Source organism: Rhincodon typus, chromosome 31 (genome assembly GCF_021869965.1).
Source record: "Rhincodon typus isolate 14 chromosome 31, sRhiTyp1.1, whole genome shotgun sequence".
Classification (NCBI taxonomy): Eukaryota; Metazoa; Chordata; class Chondrichthyes; order Orectolobiformes; family Rhincodontidae; genus Rhincodon; species Rhincodon typus.
This window is the reverse complement of record NC_063362.1, coordinates 5,458,553-5,474,835: the sequence shown is the minus strand read 5'-3', so window position 1 is coordinate 5,474,835 and position 16,283 is coordinate 5,458,553. Positions and strand designations below refer to the sequence as shown.

The 16,283-nt window shown below is 43.6% G+C and overlaps 1 protein-coding gene across 10 annotated transcripts in view; it reads left to right on the top strand.

Annotated features, from left to right (window-relative positions):
- The window catches only part of pik3cd (phosphatidylinositol-4,5-bisphosphate 3-kinase, catalytic subunit delta), a 209,983-nt gene that overhangs the window by 108,844 nt on the left and 84,856 nt on the right, over positions 1-16,283 (top strand). For 8 of the 10 annotated variants that reach the window (XM_048615265.1, XM_048615261.1, XM_048615262.1 and 5 more), the window contains one exon: positions 14,959-15,127. In XM_048615265.1, the coding sequence (XP_048471222.1) occupies positions 14,987-15,127 (141 nt within the window). In that variant the 5' untranslated portion in view covers positions 14,959-14,986. Of the gene's footprint in view, positions 1-1,487; positions 1,959-14,734; positions 14,872-14,958; positions 15,128-16,283 lie in introns of those variants that run through there. The other 2 variants (XM_048615268.1, XM_048615259.1) reach the window with 2 other exon arrangements.

Sequence of the window (16,283 nt, the reverse complement as noted above, 5' to 3'; positions counted from 1 at the left end):
AGCAGGAAAGCTGACGTTTCAGGTCGAGACCCTTCTTCAGACCCTTCTCCCTCCATATATACTTTTACAGATGTGATGATCCCAGCTGATGTTCCTCTAGAACAAGTCAGACCAAGGCTGAAATCTTGACCTGATGGATGTTTAGTTTTATTTGGTCATTTATTTTTGTGGTTTTGATTTTGGGGCACAGGCACACGGAGTCTTGGTGTAACATTTTATTTGCAAGTTGTCACCTCTGGCAGTGCAGCACTCCCTCAATCTTAAACCCCGATATTTTGCTCTCAAGACCTGGAGTGAGACTCAAAGACAAAATGTGCTCCACCTTCTGGCTTCACGTCAGACTTCAATTTAAAAAGAAACTTAGTGGCCAGTAAATTGTCCTGATACATTCCCGCCCGGAAATCCTGGACAAAGCCAGTGTCCCCAAGGGCAATCCGAAGGGTCCTAACATGGGTTTCCTCCCACAGTCCAAAGATGTGCAGGTTAGGTGGATTGGCCATGGGAAATTGCCCATAGTGTTCAGGGATGTGTAGCTTAGCTGAATAAGGTATCAGAAATGCAGGGTAACTGCAGAGATAGGGCATGGATGTGGGTCTGGGCAGTCAGTGTGAATTCAATGGGCCGAACGGCCTGCTTTCACACTATGTGGATTCTATAACTATGGGTGATAGGTGCCTAATTATGTGCTTAGTATCCCTTTTTGTCAGCCACCACAGACATCAGACTGGCATGGTATTGTTTCTCAGAAGCCCTTAGATTCCTGCATGTTTACCCCTGACATTGTCCACGCTTTAAATGCGGAAAGGAGAGATAATTAAGCTCAATTTCTCCTCACTCTAGGACGACCTAATAAATGTAAATATCCTCTATTGACAAGAGCCCTGCTGTGACGGTTCAGTTTAATGTGTCCGCCTCAATCTGTTGGATTATGGTTATAGAGCTTTCTGTTTGTTTTTTAACCTGCTGCTGAAGCAGAAAGTGTCTCACACTCTGGGTGTCTCCAACGTCCCAACAGCCTTGTGTTTTGAACGCTGCGGGATGGAGTGTTTCGAACTGTTTCCTTGTAGAAGCAGGGGTTCATTCCACTTCCAATAGAAAGTCCATTCATTTTGAAACAAAAGCGGAGGAATTGCTGGAGAAACTCGGCAGACTCTGTGGGGAGAGTTGACGTTTCGGGTCCAGCGACCCTTCTTCAAAACGCTGTTGATTTAAGGTGTCTGCAAACAATCTGAGTCGGCACCTTTCAAACGCTACACTTCAGTGATTCAGAAACCTGGGCAACTGACTCACTTTTTTGAAATGGCACTGTTGTTAAGTACAACCTCTTTTTGTGACTGATCCCGAGGGTGGAGCTGTTATTGTTTTATTAACATAATCTACGTCCAGCCTCCTGTTGCTGGAAAGAATTTGCATGTTGCGTGGGGGGGTGTTTCTCGCTTGTCTCTTTGTTTTCAAGTTGCACTTTGTGTGTGTGAGAGACAGAGGGAGAGAGAGAAAAAAACACCTCCTGCATTTGTCAACATCCCTGAGAGAAGTAAGCCTCCTGTGAGGAAGACGGAGATGTATCATTGCAGAGCTATGGCGAGGGTTAAAACTCTGGAGTGTATTCTTTTGCCTGGGATGGTTGCTTGAAGATTTGACTCATGTCAGCTGGCATGCCCCAATGAGACTTCAATGCTTGACTTGCCGCTTGAACTGTCGCTGGAGTTGACTGTTCCTTGGTTTGAGAATTTTAGGCAAGGTTTTATTTTTCCCAATCGAGCGCAGGATTCCTGTCTGATGTAACCACTGTAGTAATTCTGAGCTGCAAAGCTGACTTCCAATCGAATCCAGGTCCATTTCAAGCAGGACTGTTCCCGGTTTTAAATCTACTCGTCACTACAATAAATCAACGACAGGATGGTTCATTGTAATGTATGGGTCTGGTAATCTTCCCACATTCCAACTCAGGAACTGAGGCAAGTTTGTTTTCATTGCACTAATATCTAATATAGGCAGCAGAACTGTATTTTTGTGCAAAACATTTTAAATAAAATGCGTGGTGCAAATTGATTAAGAGCGATGCTCTCTGATTACACAATATTATTGACATAATTTCATAATTAGCTGTGGTGTAACTCCATATATTTATACTGGTGATAGATAAATAAATTGGAATGGAATGTCTATCAGATAGGACAAAATATTTGAGATTTGTAATAAAACATGATGGCTTCAATATCTACAATAACCTCCCTTTTAACTAACAGCGTTGTGGAATATTTTACTTATTTATGAAGGTGGGAATGATTGAGAAGGTTACAGCATTGTCAGGGATCAATATCAGTTTGAAAGTAACAAGCAGCCCCTATAATGTAGATGCCGTTTGTATTGTCTGCCTGGCCATCCCAGGTATCATCTGATAGACTTTCCATTGAATCTGATAACAGATTTCTCAGCTTGTGGTAATAGCCGTGTGGAATACATTTTGTTCATTTTGTCCTTCCTGTTGGCCAGCTTCCAAAGAGTCAGTGTATTGAGATGGATCTCTGTCTTTGTTTTCGTATCCTTCTTCACTTACACCTTGGAATAATTTGAAAGCATTTTAATCCAATTGATCAGCATTGAAATCATAAGGTGGATGATAGACACAAGTGTTGCATTATAGATTTAAAGTATTGTGATCCTTTCAAAATAAATTAAGTATTTAACAATGGTCTTGCATTTAGTAAGAGCTGGGTAGGGTTAAAGCTCAGTCAGGCTTTTTTTTATGTTTTAAAGTGGGGGAGATCCATTATACTGTAACCAGGGCTTATTGACTTATAGGACTTATAGTCATTGCTTATAGGACAAAAAAATACTTCAATGTTAAACTGGAGAATCAGGGAAAGATTAGATTTGTCATGAATGTAATAGTGTTATGGAGCAAGTCCTGGCTCAAGACAGGTTACAGTTATCGCTACAACAGGACCTCTGAAGGATATATTTCCAGAGAACAGCAGAGCCTGGGCCAGGTTTTTACAGGTGAGTAAGTTCGCTGTTCCAACCATAAGAAATACCATCACAGAATCCCTACAGTGTGGAAACAGGCCCTTTGGCCTAATAAGTCCACACTGACCCTCAGAGCGTCCCACCCCAACCCATCCCACTATAACCCACCTAATCTACATATCGCTGGACACTATGGGCAATTTAGCACTTCCAATCCACCTAGCCTGCACATCTTTGGACTGTGGGAGTAAACTGGAGCACCTAGAGGAAACCCACGCAGACACAGGAAGAATATGCAAACTCCACATAGACAGTTGCCCAAGGGTGGAATCGAACCAGGTCTCTGGTGCTGTGAAGCAGCAGTGCTAACCACTGAGCCACTGTGCTGCCCATAAGAGCAAGAACAGGCTGTTGAGCCCCTTGAGCATGCTCCACCATTCAATAGGATCTTTATCCCCTGAACTCTTGTTTTCCTGACTAATCAAGAATCTATCTCTCTCAGCCTTAAATATAGAGAACGACTCAGCCCCCACACCTCACTGCAGCAAAGACTTCCAAGACTCGTAACCTTCTGAGAGAAGAAATTCCTCCTCATCTCAGTCTTAAATTGGTGCCCCTTTATTCTGAGATGATGCTCTTTGGTCTTAGACTCTCCTGTGGGGGGAAACATCCTCTCAGCATTGACCCTGTCAAGCCCCTGTAGAATCTATATGTTTCAATGAGATCACCTCTCATTCTTCCAAACTCCAATGGGTAGAGTCCCAACCTGTTTCTAAGACAATCCTTCTATGCAGAGGATTTCCTAGTGAACCTTTTCTGAACTGCTTCCAATGAAATGATATCTTTCCTTAAATAAGGGACCAAAAGTGCTCTCAGTACTCCAGGTGTGGTCTCACCAGCAGCTTGTACAGTTAGAGTAAGACTTCCCTACCGTTATACTCCAACCCCCTTGAAATAAGGGCCAACATTCCATTAGCCTTCCTGATTCCCTGCTGTCCCTGTGTGCTAGCTTTCTGTGTTTCATGTACAAGATTCCCCAAGAACTTTTACCTTTCTGCTCGATATCGATATGAAACAGCAGTTAAGAGAGAGCACATGTCTGCTTTCTCGAGTGGATATAAAGATGTCCCCGCTAGAATTTCACAGAGGAGAGTGCTCCGGTTTACTCCCACAGTCCAAAGATGTGCAGGCTAGGTGGATTGTCTTTTTCCCAGGGCAGAAATGACTATTACGAGGGGGCATAATTTTAAGGTGATTGGAGGAAGGTATAGGGGAGATGACAGAGGTAGGTTCTTTACACAGAGAGTGGTGGGCGTGTGGAATGCGCTGCGGCAGTGGTAGTGGAGTCAGATACTTTAGAGACTTTTAAGCGACTCTTGGATAGGCACATGGAGGACAGTAAAATGTAGGGTACGCAGGGTAGATTGATGTTAGTAGGATAATAGGTTGGCACAACATCATGGGCTGAAGGGCCTGTACTGTTCTATGTTCTGTGTTCTAGAGTCTCCTCTGGAATCCAAGTCAAAATATTTATCCCTCAGCCAGCAGTAGTTAAACTCATTGTCTGGCTGTTTGTTCATTACTCCGTGTGGGAGCTCGCTGTGTACAAATTCGCTGCCGTGTTTTCTACATTAAAACTGTAACTGCACTCAGAAAAGTACTTCATACGATAGGAAACGCTTGAGTATTTTCTGTGATTGTGAATGTCAGTGTTAGAAATGCAGGTCCACCAGAATAGCTCCAGGGTTGATTGGGAGATGGTGAGACTCGTTAGATTTTGTATTTAAGACTGGGCTTTTCACAGAGGGCGTTGTAGTTTGTGACTGCCTGCCTCTCCCCTGCAGCTACGTTGTACCCTTGGAGAGGGATCATGCTGTGTTCACCAACACTCTGATACCTTTAGGGAGAGGTGGGCACTGTAGGTGCTGGGCTGCATTATTTCCCCTTACAGCACCATTTTTATTCAGCTGCTCCCTCCTTCATTTTTTTTGTTATTGTTGCACTTCCCCAATGGGACAAAAAGGAAAAGAGCTGGTTTCATCCCCTTTGGTTAAGGTAGGGACTAAAACAAAGTTGCTGGAAAAGCTCAGCAGGTCTGGCAGCATCTGGGAAGGACAAAAAACAGAGTTAACGTTTCGGGTCAGTTCTGAGGAACGGTCACCGGACCTGAAACGTTAACTCTGTTTTTACCTTCCCAGGTGTTGCCAGACCTGCTGAGCTTTTCCAGCAACTTTCCCTTCTCTAATGCATAATTTGTCTATGAGAAATAAATGTTTCACAATTATGGAACACTTTTTATTACCTCACCAAAATAGTTTAAAGTGCTTCAGACATTCGTTGTATTTGGAGTTGGTTGAGCTGAAGATAAAGAAGTGTGTAGACTACTCCAGTCCGTTACTCCTATTGAATAAGTCCATGGCCAATCTGTAGTTGGACATGCCTGGCTCCATGTTCCTTAATACCGATTGTTAACTGAAACCTATCAAACTTAGCTGTAAAATGAACAATTAATGAAGCATCAATTTGCAGTAGGAAATTCCAAAAGCCTTTCTGTGTGGAGGAAAAGCCTGGCTCTAATTTTTGGATCATACCCCCTGGTTGCAGACTCCCCATACAGCAAAAATTGTTTCCATCCACCCAATCATTCTGTGAAAACGTCAATCACATCACATTTCAACCTCCTGAATTCCAGCAAATGCAACTTCACTTTGTGTGATCTCTCCCCATTTAACCCTTGGAGACCAGGTCTCCTGTTGTTGCAGATGTTCTGCAGTGACTAACTGTAACAGAACTCCAAAGTGTGGAAACACGGACAGTGTGTTCTGTTCAACGGTACTTTTAAAATGTTTCTGAGTCGAGAAACCACTACAAATAGCTAACCCACCCTGGGCTGACCCCTCATACGAAACGATGACGCCAGTCATATGAAGATAAACCGACCCTTTGTGGGGACAATCTTCTTCGTGAAGAAGAATCGAATCCCTTGTTTGGCAAGTCAGCAAATCCAGAAAGATAGAAACTGGACAGATTGGAAAATTGGCCTTGCAGATCCCTTACTGTTCAGTTCCCCCACCCGCCATTGTGTGTGTGTGTGGGCAAGTGTACCCCTGCCTTTTTGAAGCATAACATAGCGAAGTTCCTTTTGTAGAACTGGAAGGGTAAGAATGAGATGAACGTGGGGAGTCATCAGCCACTTCTATATAAGGAGGAATTTCTTCACATCCAACGTATGGAAAATGGTCACACAATTAAACAGTTAGCAAGAAGAGTAGCAAATCTATAATGTCTTTCATGACCACTGGCTGTTCCAAAGTGCTTCACGGTCAGTGTGAAGTGTAATCACTATTCAAATGAATGAAAAGTCAATTTCAACATAGCAAGCTTTCAAAAATAGTCAGCTGATAACAACCTGATTGTGATTTTTTATTACATGTAGTGACCATTGAAGGGTAAATAATGGATGGTTCAAATTGAGGAAACCTCTCCTCTTCCCTGGAATACTGCTGTTGGCTTTTTTATATCCTTGGACAGGGTGAACAGAGCCTCAGGTTAACGTTTGATCCAGTTAAAGGCATCTCTGGCAGTGTAGCACACCCTCAATACTGCACTGGAGTAGGAGCTGAGATTTTCTGCACCCATTTCTCTTGAAAGGTCTTCCTAAAATGGATACATTGGTTGCTCATTTAGCAAAAATGAAATAGGCTGTGGTTTTTCTGCATCATTATATGTGTTATTTTTGATTGTGACCAAAGATTAATTTCTTTTTAAAAACAAAGCCACGATTTATAGGTTTATACTGGTACATATTATAACCCTTAAATTTTGATACAACTATACAGATATATGATACTGGGCACTGCTGCCCTCTAACACACGTGGGAAAATTTCATTTGGAATTACTTGCTGAATGATGGCCAAAAAAATTTAAACTAATTTGTCTTCACCTTGCTTCATAATCTGTTTTACTTCTTATCACCTCTCTAAGGTAAAGGCCTAGTGATATTTAACACAAGGCCATTAATCTAGACACCATGGCAGATGGTGGGATTTGAATTTAATAAAAATCTTGAATTAAAAGTCTAATGATGACAATTAAACCATTGTTATAAAAATACAGTAATGCCTTTTGGCAAAATAAACTGCTGTGCTTAACTGGTCTGGCCTATATGTGACTCCAGGCAAATACTACTGGCCTAGCCAGTGATGCCTATATCCCGTGAATGGGTACAAAAATAAATGTAGAAAGGTTGGTAGGCAGCTAGCTGACCAGTTGTATGGAGCTTGTGTGAATACCTCTGTGAATTGTTCATTTTGATGAGCATGAGTCTTCATTGAACCTTTCTGGTGCTCAGTTAACTTTATTTGCATCATCTGAACAGTGAACGACCATTTCCAAAAACTGTTCAAAACAATTTGCCCAAACTAAGCAGTGTGGGACATGAATTGCAAAGAAGTTATTGTGTGCAATTATATCATAAAGTCATAGAGTCATACAGCTCAGAAACAGACCCTTGGCCCAACCAGTCCATGCCGACCATGTTCCTAAACTAAACCAGTCCCACCTGCCTGCACTTGGCCCATATCCCTCCAAACCTTTCCTATTCATGTACTTATCCAAATGTCTTTTAAACGTTGTAACTGTACCCACATCCACCACTTCCTCTGGCAGTTCATTCCACACACAAACCACTCTTTGCGTAAAAAAGTTGCCCCTCATGTTCTTTTTAAATCATTTCTCCTCTCACCTTAAAAATATGCCCCCTAGTTTTGAACTCCCCTATCTTAGGGAAAAGACCTTTCATCTTCACACAAGTCAGTCAGAAATGGATTTTAACATGTGTTTGCTCATTTTATTTTAGAAAGAAAACGAGCTTCTAACTAACCAATTACCAGCTATCAAAATCATTCATGGCCACACTAGGAACTACTGTATTAGTGCCATATGCTTAACTCACAGTGTATTGTCTTGTTTATGTCCTCTCCTCTCCAGCCCCTCCTTATAGAATAATACTGTCTAATATATTATTGCAGCTAAATAATAATAGAGAGGAATATGCTAAAGCCGCTGTAATGATCGGGTTCTCTGAATTATTTGTTGGAATTTATTGGTGGGACAAATTCTTCTGTGACTTGTACCTTGGAAAAGCCCTGTGTGCTGGTGCCAAATTCAACAATAACTGGATTTATTGTATTTATATAGCAAAAACAGAAATTGCTGGGGAAACTCAGCAGGTCTGGCTTCATCTGTGTAGAGAGAAACAGAGTTAGTGTTTCGAGTCCATTTTCAGAAAGTTCCAAAGTTCTTTAATGAAATTAATCTTCCTGTTATCTAAGAACCATGCCTTCTCTGTAGGCAATTTAGGAGGTGTATCTCTACTACTAATCACTGGTAGGCCTAAAGCAAAACTGAGACAACGGAGGATTGGTGATAGTGAATTGCCCCAAACATCCCTTACCCAATATCACAGAACTGGTAGAAATAGTGAATAGCACACCGTCCAAGAAGCGGTCTTTTGGGAAAAGGCCATGCATGGCAGTCACGAATATCCTCCTGTACCTTCCTCACCCTCTTCCACCTCCAGCCTGTGTCGCAAGGTGGCTCAGCTAGGAAGTCCCTCTGATACTTTCTGAGCTCTCCTTGCTCACAAACCTGATTCCTGCTGCCCGAGCCTCACCCATAGTAACATCAGATGTCATTGTCAATATATGATAAGCCATGGGAACTAAGAATCACTCAAAAAGCTTGCTAACAAAACTTGTAAAACCCCTTTTGTGTGTGGCTTACTTCCTCATAACTGCTGGTCACAGTCTTTAAATAGCTTGACTTGTGTTTCAAGGAAATGACAGGTGCAGCACCTAATGTATTCCTAACCCTAAACTAAACTACTATGTTCAGTACTGTTCAATATTGTTGAATTCAGTATTGTTAATCAACTTGTTGTGTATGTCATGAACATCTGTCAGTCTGTTCTGTTTGTTGTCATTCTGCCTTCTTCCTCATCGATTTTTATGTTTCTTCTTCCTCATTGGTTATTTCCTGCTTTCCTTAGTCGCTCATTATATTGCAGTTAATCTTTTTCCCAGAAACTATTTCTGCTCAATTACATTTAAACCGAACCATCTTGAAAGTTGAGCCACACTGGACGTGAGCTTCCTTTTTGAAAGCTGTGACTGAAAGTGTTTTCGACGGTGTGATCAAGCTTGTAATAAGTCATTCACAGGAGAACTGATTACCTCATGCTCTTGGGGATAAGGTGATAGAAATCAGAAATACAAGGCTGAAGTTTCCTTTTTACAGAGTGCGAAAAGCTAAGAACCCAGTCTGGGGTAGGAATCTGTACCTGGTTCTTTGTCTGTTTTAGAAATGCCAGTCCTGTTAAGGACCAACTGGATATTTTTGAATCAGCCTGTTTCAGGATGTAATGATATACCTCTGGAGCAGGTGAGACTTGAACCTGGGTCCCCTGTCTCAGAGGTATGGATACTATCAATGAACATCGCCTGCTCTCGATCACCTCCAGAGATGATCTGGTTGCCCCTTGAAGGTTCTTGTGGTGCAGTGATAGTGTCCCTACCTCTGAGGCAGGAGACCCTGGTTCAAGTGCCACCTGTGCAGAAGATACCTCTCAGTGTTTTGGAGCTGGTTGATTCCAAACACTTTATAAGGAGGATGCTGTGTCCCATGGCATCAATTTTGTTTTATATATAAAGAAGGGCTGTTTGCTTTTTCAGTGAGGAGCTGGCTACTAGACAGGGAAAGGGTCCAGAAGCGAGGGGAAAGTTGGAAACTGGTATATGTACTAAACTATAGGTTACAATCAAACCATTGCACATCTCTGAAAGTCTTTAGCTGTCCATCACAACATACGGATATGGGTCTGTGAAATACTGCGCACATCCTTCAGATCCACGTGCAGTTCACCTGAGCTTGAACCCCTGTTCCATTCTCTCCCTCACTACCTCCCCTGCCTACTCCAACTCAGACTACAACCTTGCACACCTCCCCTCAGTTTCTGGTCAATACCAGATCCACTCCCAATCCCAGCAGCATGGACCTAAACGTCTGAGCTGTTTCGATAGATCGAGTGGTTTCATTGCCAAATGTGAAACAATGAGAGAAAGGGGTAGATGTAAAAGTTGGCGCACAGGATTATGACCCGGAAGGCGCTATCTAACAGGCTGGTGCAATCAACTTCTCTAGCAGCTTTTAAAAAGCAGGTGCTTGAAGAGGACAAATTGGCAGACGTCTGGGGGAGAAATCTAGGATGTGGTACTACAATGGACAGATCCATTAAGGAGCCAGCAAAACCATGATGAGCTGCATGGCCTCCTCTATTCTGTAAGGTTCAATGATTCTGTCCTTTCATACTATAGCTCCCTATGTCCCTTCTATCTCCCCTGCCTTTTCAAAGAAAAAGCACCATCGGAATGGGAGAAGGCAGTTTGGCCCCTCCACCCTTTTCTACCATTCGTTTGTTAGTTAGTTGCTGATCTGTATCTTCCTAATTCCATTTACCACCCCACCCCTCCATCTCCCTTTAATATCCTTTGCAATGAAGTATCTCAGGTTTTTACGTTTTCTACAGGCGCAGCTTTTTGGGGAGGGGTGGAGTAGGGGAGAAAGTTCCAGAAGCCCCCTCCCCTAGGTGTGAACAAGTGCTTGCGAGCAGCACGGGCCCAGCTCTGTGACAATTTGGTGACAAAGCTGCAGGAGACCTCCCCATGTGTGTACGTGCAAAGCGGTGTTACTGCTGGCCTGCTACACTCCTGCTACAACTGCTTCTATTTCTGCAAGTAGCTTAGTTGTGGTTGTTGCTTCTCAACTGCTGCTGTGTAAACATCAGCTCTCCATCGAGTGTGAACACTGCAATGCTATTTATTGCGGTTTGATGATGGCTTTTGTTAGATCAGAGTGGTACATCATCAGTAAGGAGGAACTGGCCCACAGTCTACTGAGACTTAAGGCATTTGGCTACGTGAGGAGGTTTGGAATTCAAGGAGCAGGTTGGGATCTGGGATGCACTGCCTCCAACATTGAGGGACACAGATAGAGTGCAAACTTATTTTAAATACATCTGCTCAAAATGGGGAGGATAATGCCAAGCAATGGGTAAAGAGCAGGGGAAATGGACTAATTGGGTTGCTGTTTCCGAGAGATGACACCGGTGAGATGGGGCGAATAGCCTCTTGCTGCCCAGTCTGTATCTAGGATTCAGTTAAGGCCGATGAAAAGGGTGGGTTGGATTTTACGCTCAGCGTTGAGATTTTGGAGGTTTTTTTGGCCATGGGGCCCTTGTAAGTTTTCTTGCCAGTCTCAGCTCTTTATGGCTCCAGTTCTTGGTCCATTCCACCATTCAGCCTACCCAGAGCTACTCGCTCCTGCTGGGATATCCCAGAATGGACCAGACACTGGCGCCATCTTTAAAATCCCATTGTGCACCTAGACAATCGCAGTCAGTCCTGAGCACAGTGCCTGACGTTTGCCCCGGTCATGGCAGACAGGGGGAGGTGATCACCTCCGCTTTGTGGGCAGGGAACTGGAGGCCCTGCTGGACAGGACTTCCTCTTCCCCCAAGGGCCAGGAGAGAAGGCCATGACACCACACCCTGCCCGGCCTGGTCTCAGGTTGTCACCCGGGTCAAAGCTGTCGCGGCGTCTGGAGGAGAGCCTGGCGCTGTAGGAAAAAGGTCAATGCCTTCTCCCCTCCACCAATACTTACCCTCACTCTGTCTGTCACTGCGAGTACCCGGCGCTGTTGGAAGAAGGTCAGTCCCGACGTGAAACATTGAAGTGTAGATGCATCCTGTGAGTGGATGGGAGACGTACCTTGAGGGTTTTTAGAGACTGGCAAACATCGGACGCCAATGCTGAGTTGCCAATGGGGGAGGAAATGGCCTAGTGGTATTATCTATTAATCCAGAGACCCAGGGAGTGTCCCAGGGACCCCGGTTCAAATCTCACCACAGCAGATGGTGGAAATTGAATTCATAAAAATCTGGAATTAAGAGTCTAATGATGACCATAAGACCATTGTTGATTGTTGGAAAAGCCCCTCTGGTTCACTAGTGTCCTTTAGGGAAGGAAATCTGTCATTCTCGCCTGGTCTGGCCTACATGTGACTCCAGACCCACAGGAATGTGGTTGACTCTTAACTGCCCTCTGAGCAACTGGAGGTGGGCAATAAATGCTGTCCTAGCCAGTGACGCTCACATCCCATCAACGAATGAAAAAAAAAGTCTGCGCATGTGGTTTAAAGGACCCAGGGAGCTTGCCCTGCGATATTGCTCCCTTATGGAAGTCCTTTGGAGCAAGCAGTGAGCTGAGGTCAGCAGGTATCTGCTCTGACTTGCGTGTTCAGAATTGTCAGTGTCAAGTTGTTTGCAGAGAGTGGATAGTATGAAAGAAAGGTGCATATCAATGAGGCAAGATCTGCAATTAATTAGCAAATAGTAATACTCCTTAGTCTCCACTGCCCAAGAAGAATCTCACTGTGACGCCTGGAGCTTAGTTTCGAAGATGCTGCTGACATTACAATAGGCCTCTCTGGACACCTCCTGTAATTCTGCCATGTTTGCCATGATAACCCATATTATTCAGGCCCCTCTCAGAGTCCACCCATTGACTCCTCTTGACCAGAACCAGGGGGGACAGGGTTTTAAAATCAAGGGTCACCCTTTTAGGCCCGAGATGAGGACAAATTATTTCTCTCAAACTTTACAGTGCTCTGTCTGAGAAGGTGAGGCCATTGAATACTTTTAAGACAGAGGTAGGTAGGTTCTTGCTAGGCAAGGAATCAAAGATGATCAGGAATGGGCAGGATGGTGGAATTTGAAACCCAGCAGATTAGCCAGGATGTTGTTGAATGGTGCCAAAAAGCCTATTCCTGCTCAGATTTCCTACATTCAAATGTTGGATTCTGTGTATCAGCAATGAATGAGTAAAGTAGTTACGTCACAAACGCACTAAGGAAGTGTGTCGCTTTGCCATGTGTTGCTCCATCTCGATGTCTGTCTTTCTCTTCTGTCCTGGTGACCCTCTGATTTCTCGTTTCTGTCCGTGGACCATGGTGAGGGGTTGGGGATGGAGCGGGGTGCAACCATGACATTTTAAGGGGAAACCTGCCAATGAAAATGCTTCATTTCTCATTCCCGAATGTCTGAACTCGCAACTACTCCCTAACAATTGTGTCAAACAATCCAAAAACTGAAACTGTTTAGCATCTTGCATTTAATTAAAAAATATGCTTATTTTGACTTGACAGAAGAGAAAATCCAGGCTTAAACCCCAATTTTAGATTTGAAGGAGATTAAGTCCATAAGACCATAAGAAATAGGAACAGATGTAGGCCACTCGGCCCCTCGAGCCTGCTCCACCATCCAATGGGATCATGACTGATCCAACACTCTTCACATCCATTTTTCTGCATTTTTCCCATAACCATTGATTTCCCTGACCAATCTGGAACCTATCTCAGCCTTAAATATAAACAAGGTCTCTGCCCCCATAGTTCTCTGAGATAAGGAGTTCCAACGACTTTCAACTCTGAGAGAAGAAATTTCTCCTCACCTCAGTCTTAAATTGGCAGCCCTTTACTCTTGGTCAAAATGTATGTTTTTAAAAGGGACCTGTTCCGTCATTCAGTAAGATCACCACTGACCTGATCTCTTCACATTTCCCCCAGAACCTTTCACCCACTTTGGTAAAGAAGACCCTATCTACCTCTGAATCATAAAGTCCCTACAGTGTGGAAGCACACCTTTCGGCCCATCGGGTCCACGCCAACCCTCCAAAGAGCATCCCACCCAGACCCACCCCATCCCTGTAACCCTGCATTTCCCATGGCTAACCCACCTAGCCTACACATTCCCTGGACACTATGGGCAATTTCCCACGGCCAATCTACCCTAACCTGCACATCTTTGGACTGTGGGAGGAATCCGGAGCACAGACACGGAGAGAATGTGCAAACTCCACACAGGCAAAATATTAAAGGAATTTTGAGGAAGAGAGTTCCAAAGACTCGTAACCTTCTGTGAGGGAAAAAAAAAACCTCCTTATTATTTATCTTAAATGGACAACCTCTTCTCTTGAAACTGTGACACTAGTTCTAGATTCCCCTCACATGAGGAAGCATCCTCTCCACATCCACTTGGTCAAGACCACTGAGGATTAAATACGTTTCAATCTAGTCTTCTCTTGCCTTTCTGAACTCCAGTGGGTTCAAGCCTAGCCTGTCCAACCAATTCTCATAAGGCAAGCAACTTGCCCATCCCAGGTTTTAGTCAAATAAACCTTCTCTGAACTGCTTCCAATGCATTTACATCCTTCCTGAAATAGGAAGACTATTATGGAACACAATACTCAAGATATGGTATCACCAATACTGCAACATCTGTGCTGTTTATCCATTTTTCTCTTTTTTTATTCATTTGTGGGATGTAGGCTTCATTGGTTGAGCCCAGCATTTATTACCCGTTCCTAGTTACTCTGGAGAAGGTGGTGGTGAGCTGCCTTCTTGAACCGCTGCAGTCCATGTGCTGTGGGTTGATCCTCAATGCCCTCGGGGAGGGATTTCCAGGAATTTGACCCAGCAACAGTGAAGGAACAGTGATATATTTCCAAGTCTGTGTCAACCTTTCACTAAATGTCGATTACAAAGATGCAAGCTGCTTCTCTATGAAATTCACTCGTCACCCAGTTCCTCCTGCTCATCGGGGAAGTGACACGTAGGATTTGCTCATCTGTGTGACAACCCACCCAAGATTGTGAACCTGTTATTTCTGAAATGTTCCTGAGACACGAAGCAATAATTCTCCTTCTGCTCCTTTCTCTCTCTTCACGTTTCCGAATTCAAATAATATGTCAAATCCAGGATCTGAAATCCACCGACGTGATCAGCTGGTGCAGCTTGAATCAATTTGAATTGTTTGTTAAACTGACACTGAGGGCTCACTATTTCATAATCCATTTTCTCCTTTTGTATTGCAGGGAGAATTGTAGCTGATAATTGACCAAAATGCCTCCCGGAATACATTACAATCAGGATTTTTGGACTGAAGATGAGAGCCCAGATGTGGAGGTTGAATTTCTGTTGCCGACGGGGATTTACTTAAACTTCTTTGTGCCTCGTAGTTCTACAATCAAATACATCAAAAAGGTAAATTAGTAAAACTTCGCTTGTCATGGGGACGTGGTGCCTTAAGACATCCAGAAGTTAAGTATTTGTGTTTCAGGAAGTCTCAGTAGCTTTCTTGACCACACAAACCTGTCTTAGGGACTTTCAAATGCGCTGTTAAAGCATCTTATCATTGATGTGGAGGTGCCGGTGTTGGACTGGAGTGGACAAAGACAGGAGTCACACGACACCAGGTTATAGTCCAACAGGTTTATTTGACACCACAAGCTTTCGGAGTGCTGCTCCTTCACCAGGTGAAGTCTTCACAAAACCCTAGCATTATTGTTTTGAAACCACATTGCCTCCTTTATCTATTGATATATCTGCATTGCTAGTTCTTTCTGTTCCTCTATGCTCATTAAGAATCCTGTCTTCCCTTCGGTCTTTCTCCCCAAGTTTCCTGCTTCACAATACTCTGCATGGACCAGTCCAAACTCAGTGATTCACATTAACCCAGCTGATCCGGTGATCTATACAGACCGTCTGTAAGTTTAAACAGAATGTATGCATGTAGGTCTCTATCAATAATCTCTCTTAAACCTCAAGATTTGCCTAACCAGCAATTGACCTCTGATGTGCTGTTAACCCAAAATTGTGGCCTTAAAATATGAATAGACACCTTGACCTCTGATGTGCTGTTAACCTGAAATTGTGGCTTTAAAATATGAATAAACACCTTGACCTCAGATTGTATGGTGCAGGCTAGAATGCTGCAGTTCTTGTCGATAGTGTTTTTTCTAATTCACTATGAGCAATGAATGGAGCCCTGCTCATAATATTAAAGGCCCTCTTTGAATATGCTCTCAGTAGAGTTAATATGCCCCAGTAGATGATTTCAAGCTATGCAGCATGTAGTCGTCTGCTGGATCTGTTCTATTCAGCCTGTTCGGAGATGCTATCACATGTGGAACACGTGCCTCCGAGCTCAGAGATACAGACACTACCACTACAGCACAGGAGCACTCTCATTCTGCTTCTAATACAACTGAGCTGACTGGAGACAGGTCTGATCACTTCCACAGAGTGAGGATTTCTTTTACCTCAAGCGAGCCCTTATAGTGGATATTGGAAGCAGCTTCAATCGTGACTTTCCATAAGGAATCTGATAAATCCTTGGATAGGCGACATTGGTCGGGTG